Source organism: Falco naumanni, chromosome 2 (genome assembly GCF_017639655.2).
Source record: "Falco naumanni isolate bFalNau1 chromosome 2, bFalNau1.pat, whole genome shotgun sequence".
Classification (NCBI taxonomy): Eukaryota; Metazoa; Chordata; class Aves; order Falconiformes; family Falconidae; genus Falco; species Falco naumanni.
In genome coordinates, this window is record NC_054055.1 from 92,480,363 (window position 1) to 92,493,216 (window position 12,854).

The 12,854-nt window shown below is 37.6% G+C and overlaps 1 protein-coding gene across 3 annotated transcripts in view; it reads left to right on the forward strand.

The window, feature by feature from the left end:
• ADGRG2 (adhesion G protein-coupled receptor G2) overlaps window positions 1-12,854 on the forward strand; it is a 61,011-nt gene that overhangs the window by 23,402 nt on the left and 24,755 nt on the right. For all 3 annotated transcript variants that reach the window (XM_040582623.1, XM_040582621.1, XM_040582622.1), the window contains exons 4-7: window positions 6,938-6,979; window positions 8,337-8,375; window positions 10,230-10,262; window positions 11,133-11,174. In XM_040582623.1, the coding sequence (XP_040438557.1) occupies window positions 6,938-6,979; window positions 8,337-8,375; window positions 10,230-10,262; window positions 11,133-11,174 (156 nt within the window). The remainder of the gene's footprint in view (window positions 1-6,937; window positions 6,980-8,336; window positions 8,376-10,229; window positions 10,263-11,132; window positions 11,175-12,854) is intronic.

Below are 12,854 nucleotides of genomic sequence, written 5' to 3' on the forward strand. Positions count from 1 at the left end.
TTATACAGATAAAAACTGTATTTATAGCCTAATATCCTAAAAACCTGTGTAAAATCAAAGCTGAGTTAAAAATATTTCACCTAAATTTTCTGTTCGGGTTACTAAAATGAACGGGCCAAAGTGACAGAGCCTGATGTGAACAAGCACTTGCATTGTTTTCTTGTGCTTGCTTCTGTCCAATAGCCAGTGATAATTCATCCTTTCATCCCTGGTGCCGCCACTAAGGGTCAGAGCAGATGTGAGGTGTCATGAGAGGCACCAAAGTGTACAATTAAGATTGTGCTTACACAATGTGCCTCAAAATCTGACTTGCATAAAAATTTGACACGGGCTAATGTCAACAGTGGAACAGTTGGAGAGGATTTTTACATGTTACTGTTACAAATGCCTTCTGTGATGGGATGGTTCATTTTGGCAGAATGTTTATCCAGCTGGAAGGTTTATCAGATGTTAAAGGGACCCAATCTCTTAATAGAAAATAACGATTTAATTTGAATATGAGAATTGCATGTCATATTTTTGGTGCTTATTTCACTAAATAGGTGGATTTTGTGACAGTACCATTTTAAAATTTTGTTGTTTGGGCTACTCAGTTTTGTTCATGAGCAAGTCCTATGAAATGTATTAGTGCCAGGCATTTTCATATGATTGTATCCTAGTAACACTGAACATCAATGGATGGTAGTTGCTACACTGGCCTGGTAACTGATGTAATCATACTGATAATTGTTGCCTGTGAGAATGTTTAGAAGAGAATTTGTATAGACCTGAAAATGCAGTCTGGAATCAACTTTTCAATGAAAAATGGTTTGATTTTTTTTTAAGCCAGAAAGTGATATTATGCATCTGTTTGGAATGAAAATGTGCACTTTGGTATTTCTGATGGGAATTTTTAATGGAAATCAATTCCCCTGCCTGAATCGGTTGAATTTTCAGTGAAAAAATCAGCACTAAATTTGCTATCACATCTTATTTAGAAAATCTGATTTTTATTAATTTCCTGGTATTTTTGTGTGTATTTGTAAGTCAAAACTGATCTTACCAGCAATGCACAGTTGTGGTTATCTAATGCCGCTCTGTGGTGTCAGCCAAGTACTTTGGCATGGGGAAAACATACTATATAGCCACCAGGGTATCCCTTGGGATTCTTCCATTTGGATTCTGCTGTTGATCTGTTTGTGAGAGCTGACGTGGTCAAGGGTACATTTAGTTTGAAAGAGTAGTCGTGGGTGATAATACAAACTGTTCTGATTTTTGGCATGTTTTTCAATTACAATGAGTAAAATTTCATTTCATAAACCTGTCATCTAGGCCCCAGAACATCTAAGTCCATAGATGTATGTTTTTCTGCCAGTAATGTTGTCTGTGCTGCAGTAGATTGACAGGGCTGTTGCAACTCCTTAAGTGTTTAGTGCCTGTTCTGTGTCTGGGCCTGACTAGAAATCAGCTGTGCCTTGCATTCTCTCACCATGTTTCCTGCGAGACAGAGGCCAGTAGGACGCCCCTTCCTGCTGTACCATCCCCAGCACCTCCACATTGCACAGGCTGGGCAGGGTGGGTGTCCATTGGAGGCTCTAGTTCACTACAGTTCAGACTCTTCTGAGTAATCACTCTAGTTGCTGTTTCAGGCTTTTTCAAAGGATGCTTTCTGCCAAAGTTCGAAGGCAATGATGAAGTGTTAGGTACAACAGTATTAACAGCAACACTGCTCCCCTGAGACAGGGGAGCAAGAAGCAGCTGCCAGTAACTTAGTTCTTGCACAATGTCGTTACCTGCAGCCAGGTTCTAGCTGCTTCCCACTCCTCCACCCTGGAAAAACTGACCTGCTTCTGGCAGAGTGGATTGCCTGAAGACAGGTGAATCAGAAAGGGTGTTGCCTTTCCAAAAATTTGAAGAGTGTACTGTTGATAATTTACATAGGAGGTAGGGACAAAAAAAAAAGGGTATTTTTCATTCTTCCAGTTGGAGATAGAACATTGTACACTGTTCATGCTTTAAGGGCTTTTTCTGTATCCTGTGTCTAAGTTACTGAACAAAAGGCATGCTGAGTGACAATGCCTTTGGTGCAGGGACCAGAACCATCCCATCCCATCTTTACCAGTGTGTTACAAAGCCTCCTTCACCCTTTCTTTCCCTTTGGCTGAATTGATTTATGAATTCTGCTTGGCTTGGTGGAGCAGCTTCAGCAGGACGTGTGGAGACCATCCCATCATAAAAGAGCCAGTAGACTGATGGTTAAGATCTGTCATGCTAAGGAATGGTGTAAGCACAAGGCTATTTTGTAGACAGGGCCAGGGACTGGTCTCTTTCAGAGCTACATCAGTTTGTGGATGTAGCCTTAAGTACTGTTATTAATAGATTTAGTCTCCTACCAGGCTAGAGCTGCTAAAGTTACACTGTTTCCCATTGTCATACAAAGTCATTTTGGGAAATAAAGGTTGTCACAATGCAAATACTGGTTCCTAAGTAAGTTTTTTGAAGCTGTGGTATCCCGCAATGGCAAGAGTTGCTAAACAGATTCCATGTAAGTGGAACAGTTTTTTCTGTCTATACAAATGGGATTCTTGAATCTCCTCTCAGTGTCAGAAGAGTACAAAGTGATAGGAAGACAGTAAGAGACTTGCTGATTTTGTTTGCAATGATGCATGCTAGTAACAGAAACTGATGCTTATCTCATTTAATGGAGGTCCCTTTTCCCTCAAGACGACCCATTTCTTACGAGACCTATTCTGTCTCCCTTGCAGCAAAAGCAAAGAATAATATTGAATAATGTTATTTGCCTGTTTATTTGCTGTTTGGATCCTCAGGAATGTTCTCTATTAGAGAAAATGTAGAACATTATTACTACAATACTTTTTACATTGCTACATAATGTCTCCTTATGGAATAGGATATTAGGTATGTTGATTGGATGATCCTAAACTAAGAGAGTTGCAAATGAAAATGCATGGACCAAATAAAATGAAGTTTCATATATGTTAAGATTTTCTTGCTCTTCTCAATAGTAAACAACTTCAGGGAAATAAATTTTCTGCTAGCCTGTAACTAGCAGGTGCTGAGTTATTTTACCTTTCTTTTTACATGTCAACTTTAAGGATGTTTTAGATTGGACTTTAGTCCTTCTCCAAATAAACTCTATTTGCTTTCTTTTCTAGTTCTTAAACACAAAGGAGGAGGGTTGACAAATTTAAGTGACATTAAATAATGTATAACAGCCTCTCCTTCCTCCTTTCTGTATGCAAATTGATTCTGATTAAAGACTTGGTTAGTGAACTTAAAGCTGCACCTTGATCAATGACAAGTCTCATTCTCATGGATGCTTTCTAGTAACTAGGGACGTGAATATTGTGCTGTAAGAGAAGTCATGGTTAGATTTGTGTCCAGAAGGAAGTGCTTCTCTGATTATGCATGCCATCATCACTTGCTGTGTGTGCCAGCTCCATATTCAGAGCTTGTGTTAGCTTATTTTGCTCCCTGTACTGCCGAATTTTTTTATTAAAAGCATTTGTCATTTTTAGAGTTCACTGTCTTCTTACAAACCTACAGTACTAAATGTGTTAGTGGACAATTTTCTCACCTACCGCAGGATACTACTTGTATTCTCAAAAATTCACATAACAAGTTGAAGGGATATGGAGGATGGGAAGTGTGGTTTGTCTACACTGACTATGTCTACACTTGACTCAAGAGCACGTGAGAAAGATCTTAAGGTCAGATTCCCCAGGCAGATTTTTTTGATTTTTTTTTTTTAGTGGGTAGGGGCAGCAGTGTGGTCTTTTTTGTGAGATGCTGCACACTTCAAGATGTGGGTTCCTTTTGAGAATTTAGTTTCCTGCAGGGTCCTTTGGTTGGAAATAAGGGCTTTTGCACAAGGTGCTACCCACTTAGTAAGACAGGACTGCTGGCAAGTAAATTTTTGGAGATGGAATTAACTTCCTATGGTAGAAAAGCCAGTTTGCCCACATGTGGAAGGATACTTTCTTCTCTAACTGGAAGTTCACTTTACTTTATGTAGAATGACTCAATTACTTTTATTCACCCTGTTCTACCTTAAAGAACTTTCTCCTGTTTAAACAATACAGAACAGTTATATCTTTATCTTACATAAGAGCTCTAGAACACTTACCTTATAGGATCATGTGCTTTAACTGGACTTACCATTTAGTGAGAAGTCCTAGTTTTCCTGAAAAATTACTGTAAAAATTAAGGTTATAGCCAAATTTTCATGATCTGTGAAGTTCATACAGTGCTAGGTGTTAAAAAGGCCAATTGTATTTCTCTGTAGGCAGAATCCTAGTTGTCTCAAATGAGATGTTTGATGTAACTTGGTTTTGTCTTTACTGAAATAGTTTAAATTCAGTAGACTGATACATATGAAGGTATAATACTTTTCTTACATTTTTTACTTAATGGATGTGTGTTATTTTAGTTGAGAGTATTGGTTCTCTCTCTCTCTTTTACATGAGAAAATTTCTACCCAGGATGCAAATCAACTAAAACTAACAGTTAATTTCAAGGAAGACTCCTAAAAAATTAAACATAGTGCCATTAATCTGACTTCTATGTATTCATCCTGCTGTATTTCAGAGTTGCTGCTTCTAGCTTCATACAGTAGATGACATTCAACAAAAATGAACTGACTTCTCTTTACATCTCATCAAGCTTTCATGTACTCTCTTACTGCTGATCGTTGGCCCCAGTATTGCAGCACTGGAGCAACCAGGCAGCAATCTGCTTACCTGGCTGGCAGCTGTAATCTTTGTGCATATGTCATAGCTCACGCAGAAATATGGATGACTATGTCTACACTGCCTACTCTGTCTGCATAGTCAATCAGAGTGTGGGTGGTTTCTGACTCATATGATTTCTGGCACTTCCCCCTCCTTTTCTTGTGGCTGTCCTGCAGAACAGGCTGCCTCTTTTGAGCCTTCTTCCTGCATCCCCTCAAGAGAAGCTTCTTCAGCCTTCACTAACTGGGTCAGCCTCTGCTTCCACTGTTCCCTGTGGGCTGCAGGAGTGACTGTTGTGGTTAGGGTTATGTCTCTGGTTTAGCCACAGCATCCATTTGTATGTCCTTAGATCCAGACACTCTTTTGCTCCTTTCAGGGTGTTGGACACAGTCCTGGTTGGTGTAGGTCAGGGCCCAACACAACACCAAAAGTCTCTGTCTTTGGTGTAAGAGAGACATCCTTCCTTCAGGTGGTCTGGTGTTTCAACAGGATTCTGTGCTTGTTCAGATGTGAATTCTCAGGCCATCAGAGCTGAAAACTTCTGTAAACATCTGCCCAGATTCTCCCACACACCTTGCTACCCAGGAATTTGCTGCCTCAGAGCACTTTCCTGTGTGTCATCTCCAACTAGTTGGTTACTGGAAGTCCCACAGAGATGTGAACTTGGATCACTGGATTCAGAGTCAGAGGGTAGCCTTGTAGGTTACTGATGCAAGTGGACCACCACTGATGAAAGAAGGCAGGTGTCCATTATCTGAGGGGATTAGTAGTGGTGGAGGTGGTCTACAGCAGCCTAGGCAGCAACTAGGTCTCCAAAGATCTGGATGATGTCCATTGCAAACGGGCCATGTGGCAGAGGTTATTATAGTATGCACCAGTGTAATATACCAACACCTGATGATGTTGGACTGGACAGGTATCAGGGCATTAACTGTGGAGAAACTGTCCCACCAGCTCTGGCAATACAAAGAGAATCTCTCCCTGCAACCCTGAGGGCCTGCATCTTGACTGTGGCTAGAATTTCCCACCAGGTTCAGTGGCTTGAAGAGAATATCTCTTCCTCCTTGCCCCAGCAGCCAGGGTCTCAGCTATCAAGGGTGCTGAAGTAGGAGACAGTGCCTTAATGATGTATTGCTGTGTTACCACTTGTTTTTTAAAGTTGCAGGATGATGTTTTAGCTGATGGCATAAGCTGCAGGGTACATTTCTAGCCACCTGCTAGTTGCCCCCACTGCGGGAAGCACATAGCTCTTGCCCTGGTGGCAGATTTGCAGTGGTGGTCTGATGTAATTGATCTGCTAGGCCTCCTCATATTGATAGCCCAGACACATCATCTTTTCCAGGGAGACTTAAGTCACTTGGCTCACTTGATTATGGCATGTTTCACATTTGTGGGTGGCCTGTGCAATAGCTTCAATTGTCAGATCCACACCTTGATCAAGAGCCCATCTGTATGTTGCATCTCTCCCTAGGTGTCCCTAGGAACATGTTTTATGGGCCCATTAAGCTTTACATTGCCAGTTCAGGTCCACCTGAGATGCTTTGTTTCTGGCAGCATGATCTATCTGCTCGTTCAGATGTTTGGTGGTGCAGCTGTTTGGCATGTGAGTGTCTATATGATGTATATGCACATCGTGATGTAGACGTATTCTCAAAGTACATCTCACGTTACTTGTAAATGTGTATGGAATAAAGCATCCCTGTCTTACCCAACTCTTCTCCCCCTCTTTTTTTTTTTTTTTTTTGTTTTGTTTAATTTCTCTGTTTCTCTTTGTATTAATAAAATCTTGCTTCTTGAGTAATTCATCAGCATTTCTTTTCCATATTTTTACAAAAATATCTGTGCGAAAGCACAGATGTCTGTACCTGTTACATTCTTCATTGCTATTTAGTCTATCTTCACTCAAGCAAATGTGCTGAAAAGGTTTCTGAAGACATTGACAATGGAAGTGCAGTGGGAAAGCTGAAAGCCTAATCTGTGCCTTCCATAAGTATAAAAGTGATAAACAGTAAAAAATTGAACTCTAAAGAGTTCAGCTGTCAGCTTTCAAAAAGACTGGTCAGATATTTCTCAGTGGATGCAGCGTAGTTTTGCAAATCAGGTGAGTAGCACATCTAAAATGATTGCATTTAAAAAAAGTGTGTGTGTATATTGGTGTGTACAAATATATAAAAACTTCTGCTCCTAAAATTCTTTTTCCTTTGTAGTTGAAACTACTGCTACATTGCCTGGCAGAAGATGGATAACAGGTATGTGGGGGTTCTGTATCATTTTTTCCCCATTGTTCTTGTATTTTAGAAAGTGCATAGGAAGATTGCTCTGCTGTTACTTTTTAATTCATGGAGATAGTTAAGAATATGAAAATATCTGCAAGTTAATTATCCATATCATCCTTGTGGCTTACTAGCGTATTACATGGTGCAAGTAACATCAGTAATTTTCCAGAGAAAATGAAAATAAGGTCACTGAGATGACTCCTGTTCTCCTTTCATTGCAGAAATTATATTTATATTTATTGTTTGGAAAGGAGCTACTACTAGTTTTCAGTAAGGCGAGCAGAATAGTCTGAACAAGGAATCATGTGAATTATTAGCATTTCAGAAACTCCTTGTATACTATGTTTAACCAGAAAGAACTGGGTTTCCACAGAGACTTTTGGTGTCACTGACTTAACTTTTCTACAACAGTATGAAAGGCTTTACAGTGTAATTAGTATATTGTAAGTAACATTATACAATGACTTTTGAATTCTGAGAGAAGAAGTTGAAAAACTATTTTTTAAAATAGTGTATCATATTTGCAGCCAGCTATTCTTTAGATGATATTTCTGTGATAACTGTGACTTGACTTGTCCATGGCACTGTCAAAAAACACTCAGTGAACGAAAGGGCTAACTTTGAAGTTGCTATGTGAACCAGGTATTGAATTTTCTAACTTCTTTTTGATCAAAATGACTGTAGCAACATCAAAGATTTAGTGGCTAATTTTTGCTGTATAAATAGTTGGCTGGCTCCTATCAAGATCAGAGGTTCAACGTTGAAATGAATTAGCTTTTTGTAATGCCGCCTTTTGCAGGACAAAAAAAGAGAACAGATATTTATAGGATAAATTTGAAATAGCAGGTCTTAGTGTTATTATGCAAAGCCTGAGAACAGTTCTTGATACTGTAGTTAGCCATCCTGTTATGTACGCTTGATTCCTATTCCCAGAATTAGCAAGACTTTCAGGGTAGGCATGCAGCTTTCAGATATAGTGTGGCACATATCTTGGGTGAATGATTTTTGTTTTCGTAACATTATACAATGCTAACTGTCCAGTCCTTGTTGAAAAAAAATCATCATCAGTTAAATTCCGTTTGAATTAAAAAAAATTGTAAATTTTTTTATCAGTGACTGTTACATCTGCCTTTTTTGAACACCTGGAAGTGTTCTTCTGATAAGCAGGTGTTGCCCTCTTCTGGTGAATGCAATAAACGTTTGATAATGCAAGGAAAGGCTGCTGAGGATGGCTATGCATGTGTCTGAAACTTCATTATGGTCTTTTTTCTCCCCTCTGTTTTTTTGGGGTTTGGGGTTTTTTTTGTTTTTTTTTTCGTCTGAAACAAAGCTGCAAGTTCAGAAGAATCGGCTGCAACAGTCATTTCTGGTAAGAAAATCAGGACTTAACTGATTTTTGCAATGTTTCTTATTTGCTGTTAGGTAAATCTGCTTTTCTTTTACCTCAGGTAATGGAGAAAAGTTGTAACATAAATGAGTTCCAACATTTAATGTTCTCATTGTTGGGTTTTTTTTAAGAGAAAATTAATTTCTTCATTCTAATTTGTAATGAAATAGCTTACCTTGTAGGACCACTCATGGTTTGTGGCAGTGATGCTTGGGGATGTAGTAGGTGTGAATTGCTTTTTGTCCAGTAACCTAAACGGTTAACAATTTGCAGAGATGTCAGAGGAGGAATACTGTAGTGGGAGAGCTCCCTTATATCTCCTGCTGCCCTAGCAGATGTGCTTATGTCATTTCATGAAGTGTTGTATACTGCAAACACACACACACGACTGTGATAACTCTGGGACCAGAGGTGATGAACATCATTTATGAAAGCATTTTTAAAAAATGAAGAATGTAGACACACAGAAATAGCTGTGTGAAACCCAGTTGCTTTCTTGCTCTAATGTATACTGACATATTGTGCTCTGGAAAAAAGAAATAATACGGACACAGACATGTGCTTTTGTTCTTTTACAGACATAATCTTTCTCTATGAATGGTTCATCTTGGTTCCCTTGAATGGTTCAACTGCAGCCAATTCAATACTTGTTGTAGTTTATACCAAGCCAAATAATACAGATGAAATCAGTACCTAGTCTTCATTCTGATTCCTGATATTTTGACTGCTTGTTAGTTGCCTTAGAAAACCGGTTGTCTTCAGGGTTGTTGCTGAAGAACCAAATAAGCTTAGCTTTTATTCTGAGTTGAAATAAATACATCAGAAAGAAAAGCTCCCTTTCCATGTAATGAAGTAGATCGCTTTTTTTTTTTTCTTGATATGCAACTATCTTTATGTAGAGCCACCAACTTTTCTTTAAGATACTTAAGATATTGCATCTACTAATGACTGATGCTTTTATTGAAGAAGTTTGGAAAGCATAATGTTCTTCTGTTATAAAGGTGCTGTGGCCCATTTTAAACAAGTCACTAAGTTGTCATTTTGGAGTGATATCAAGTGGTCCTCTTAACCACTTTGTAGTCCTGCACTAGCACCTAAAATATTCTTACTGAGGACATCCTTCCTGAGCAATCTTTAAATTTTCTTCTATTGTCTTAATGCAGTTTGGGTTTGTTTTTTTCCTTTTGATGTTACTGGGGAAAAAAATTGCATCCTCACTCTATTTTACTTATGTATGGTTACTGGCAAAAATGGCTTTTTTGGAGAGACAGTTTGCCAAACCCAGTGCGTCATCTCTGCTCATGCGTTGTGTGTGCAGGAAAAAGTCCTTGGGGCTGAGTAGTTATTGCTGTTGTATATGCCAAATTAATCTGCATCTTCTGAAAGAATGAAACCAGTAAAAGCACCTTAACTGAATGAATTTGATTACCAGCTGTTTGTATTCAGATGCTCAGATTTTTGATATACTGTAAACATTATTTCAAATAATTATTTTGAAATAATGTGAATGTTCTTGAGGAGCACTGCAGTTCTTAAAATGGAATTTAGATAAATAACATTCAGTTCCCATTTAAAGTTTTGCATGCTTGATCTTTTTTCTCCAAAATTCATAGACATAAAATACTATATTAATAGGTTTTACTTCTTTTATTTTTTTTTCTTTCCAGAATCCTCTATTATTACCTTTATCACTTATCCTGTAATTCCTACAGGCAAGATTTTATTGATGTTTCTCTTATTTAGATTTAGTTACATTTAGATTCAGTTACATTTAGATTTTTTAAAATTGTTATTTTGTTTTTATTCTTTCTACTGTTATTAATTTTTCTTTTTCAGATATGACTTCAGAGGAGACTACACAAACTACAGGTGAGAATTAGCACAAAGAGAGTTAGGTTCTGGAGATGTTTGTTGCATTCGTGAAAGATTGCTTTTTTTGTTAATAACTGGGATTTGTTTAGTCCAAATTCTTTTCTTACATGATCTGTAACATTTATATTTATCTCCAATTTGTATTTTAAGTCTGTATGGCTAGGGATTTGAAGCACATTGACACTGAGCTGTTAACTTTTCTTTTTTATTCAAAATATTACATTGTTTACCAAAGCCAAAACTGGACATATTTATTTTCAGAAAGTATGTAGGTTTTTGGTACATCTATAGATAGAATGTTTTCTATACTTTCTGATACTATTTAAAGTATTTCAAAGAACTAGAATGTACACCCCATTCCTTAAGGCATTTACATGGTACAGTTTCTTGCAATGAGTTGCCAAATAGGATCAGTAAAGACTCAATCAAGACATACTACCCCTTTTTTTCCTGATGTTTACATCTGAAAAGAAGTAGGTTCATCCCATATCAGTATAGATTCTTACATGTCTGTGTATGACCTAGATACCCTGCTAGCCTTCATAGTGGATGGAGAGAAAGACATGTTTTTCAAACATGATTCACAGCTGAAAAGCACCACTTTCTCCACTGAATAACAGGGAGCCTGGCCTCTGTGGGGACATGAACATCTGACTGGATGGATCTCGCTCTGAATGCTGCTTTTTCATTGCCTGTGCTGAAAGTAACTTAATTCCCTTGTAAATGGTCATGTGTTTATACTTCTGGGAAGACAGTGTCTTAAGTAGAAATTAGGAAACTTATTTTTGTGACATGTATTTCATAGACTTTTTAAGTCGAAATGTGAAAACTTAATTTTAAAACCTTTTTTTTTCTTCTTTTTAACAGAAGCTCTTAACATCACTGGTTATTACTCCACCGTAACACCAGGTAAGATTTGTATATCACCACTGATCTTCTCTTATGCTCCTCAAAATGTAAGTGTGTGCGAGTTCAGGAAGTCTGCTCCCAAATATTTTTAAAAGGACTTTTTTTCTTGGTATTATGGTGTGTCATATTAGCAGTCTGCCTTACTTTGCATTGATCTCCAGTCTGGTAGAAGGTCTAATTCTGCAATGCTTGCCTAGATGGCCACATACAGAAGAGCCTGGTTGTTTTGTAAGTCAGAGCAGCAGGTTACCGCAAAGATGTAAGAAACACAGTCTCAGGGACCATGTTTACTTTAAAAAAAATAAAAATCCTCATGCTTTTTAGTAGATTGAAGCAGACTGAATGCAGTCACAGTGTTCTCAGGGCAGATCCAGTCTATAGGAGCAGGCTGAATTTAATTTTTTTATTATCCATGTAGAAGCCTGGTAGACCAATTAGAATGTATTTGCATTGAATTAGTGCAAGTGATAGAGGAACTGGCTTGGAGCCACACTGGCTGGTATAATTTGACTGTGTGAATGTGACCTGTAGAAGGTGCAGCTGTGTTATCTGATGATCTTTGGGGGCTGGAAGCTCTACTGATTTTTGATCAGTCTTTTATCCTCCACACTGCTTATCGATTTTGGTGGCATGCAGAGATCCTAAGCAAGACTAGGTGGCACACAAGTGGGTGCTCTGTAAAAAAAAAAAAAAAAAAGAGGCTGATGCTATGCTATTTTTGAGTCACTCCTGGATTTTTTCTTGGTTTTTTATAAGTGTTGTTATAAGTGTTATTCTTTATATAGTTAATAATTTTGACAAATTCAGTTCTTTATGAACATTTAATTTATTTAAGGATTGTTTAAAAAAGTGCTGACACATTTTTCATAAGTATTTCACTGACAACTTCCCAACAAAAGGGAAGGCAAATATATTTAAATCTAAATTTCTGTCTGAAAAAATAATATATTCCTAATAATTTTAATATTGTCACCAGCTCACAGTCTGCACCCTCTGATGGCTGTTTGTTGATGGTAATAAAATTGATGAAGCATCAAGCTATAACAGGCAGATTTTTATACCACAGAAAAAAAGTCCCAACCAAACAATTACCATCTCATTTGGTACTAGCTAATGATAACAGCAGATAAAACACCATTTGTTTTTCTGCTAATGGAGCCTGATCTCTCTGCTTAATTAAGGAAAGTTGTGCTGCCATGTTGTTTTTATAAACAAGTGTATATTGTATGAATAAGTTTTGTCTTGGATGCAAATATCTTTCTGGTCCTTTATTTTGATTTTATACAACCGAGCCAGCTGTTTACAGTATCCTTAATTTGGGATCAGTGTTATTTGTCTGCAGTGTAGGTAAGGTAGTATTAAAAATATAGGAGCAGCCAAAAACTTGCTGTAACTAGCTAAAGACATGTTCAGCTAGATGAGAGTATATGTGTTTGCTCATCATAATTCTAGTTCTATCAGGTAGAACAGTTTTAGTTTCATGCTATCATAAGTATCTATAGTAGGATCCTCAGAAGCACATAATATGCTACCTATTGATTAAATACTGTGATATTTGAAGGGCTTATTTATGATATGTTGATTTCTGGTTTATTTGGATTTTTAAAAAAAAAAGATTGCTTGCATGTAGGTTTTCCATGGAAACTGTTACAGAAAAATTTTCAAAATTAATTAATCAAA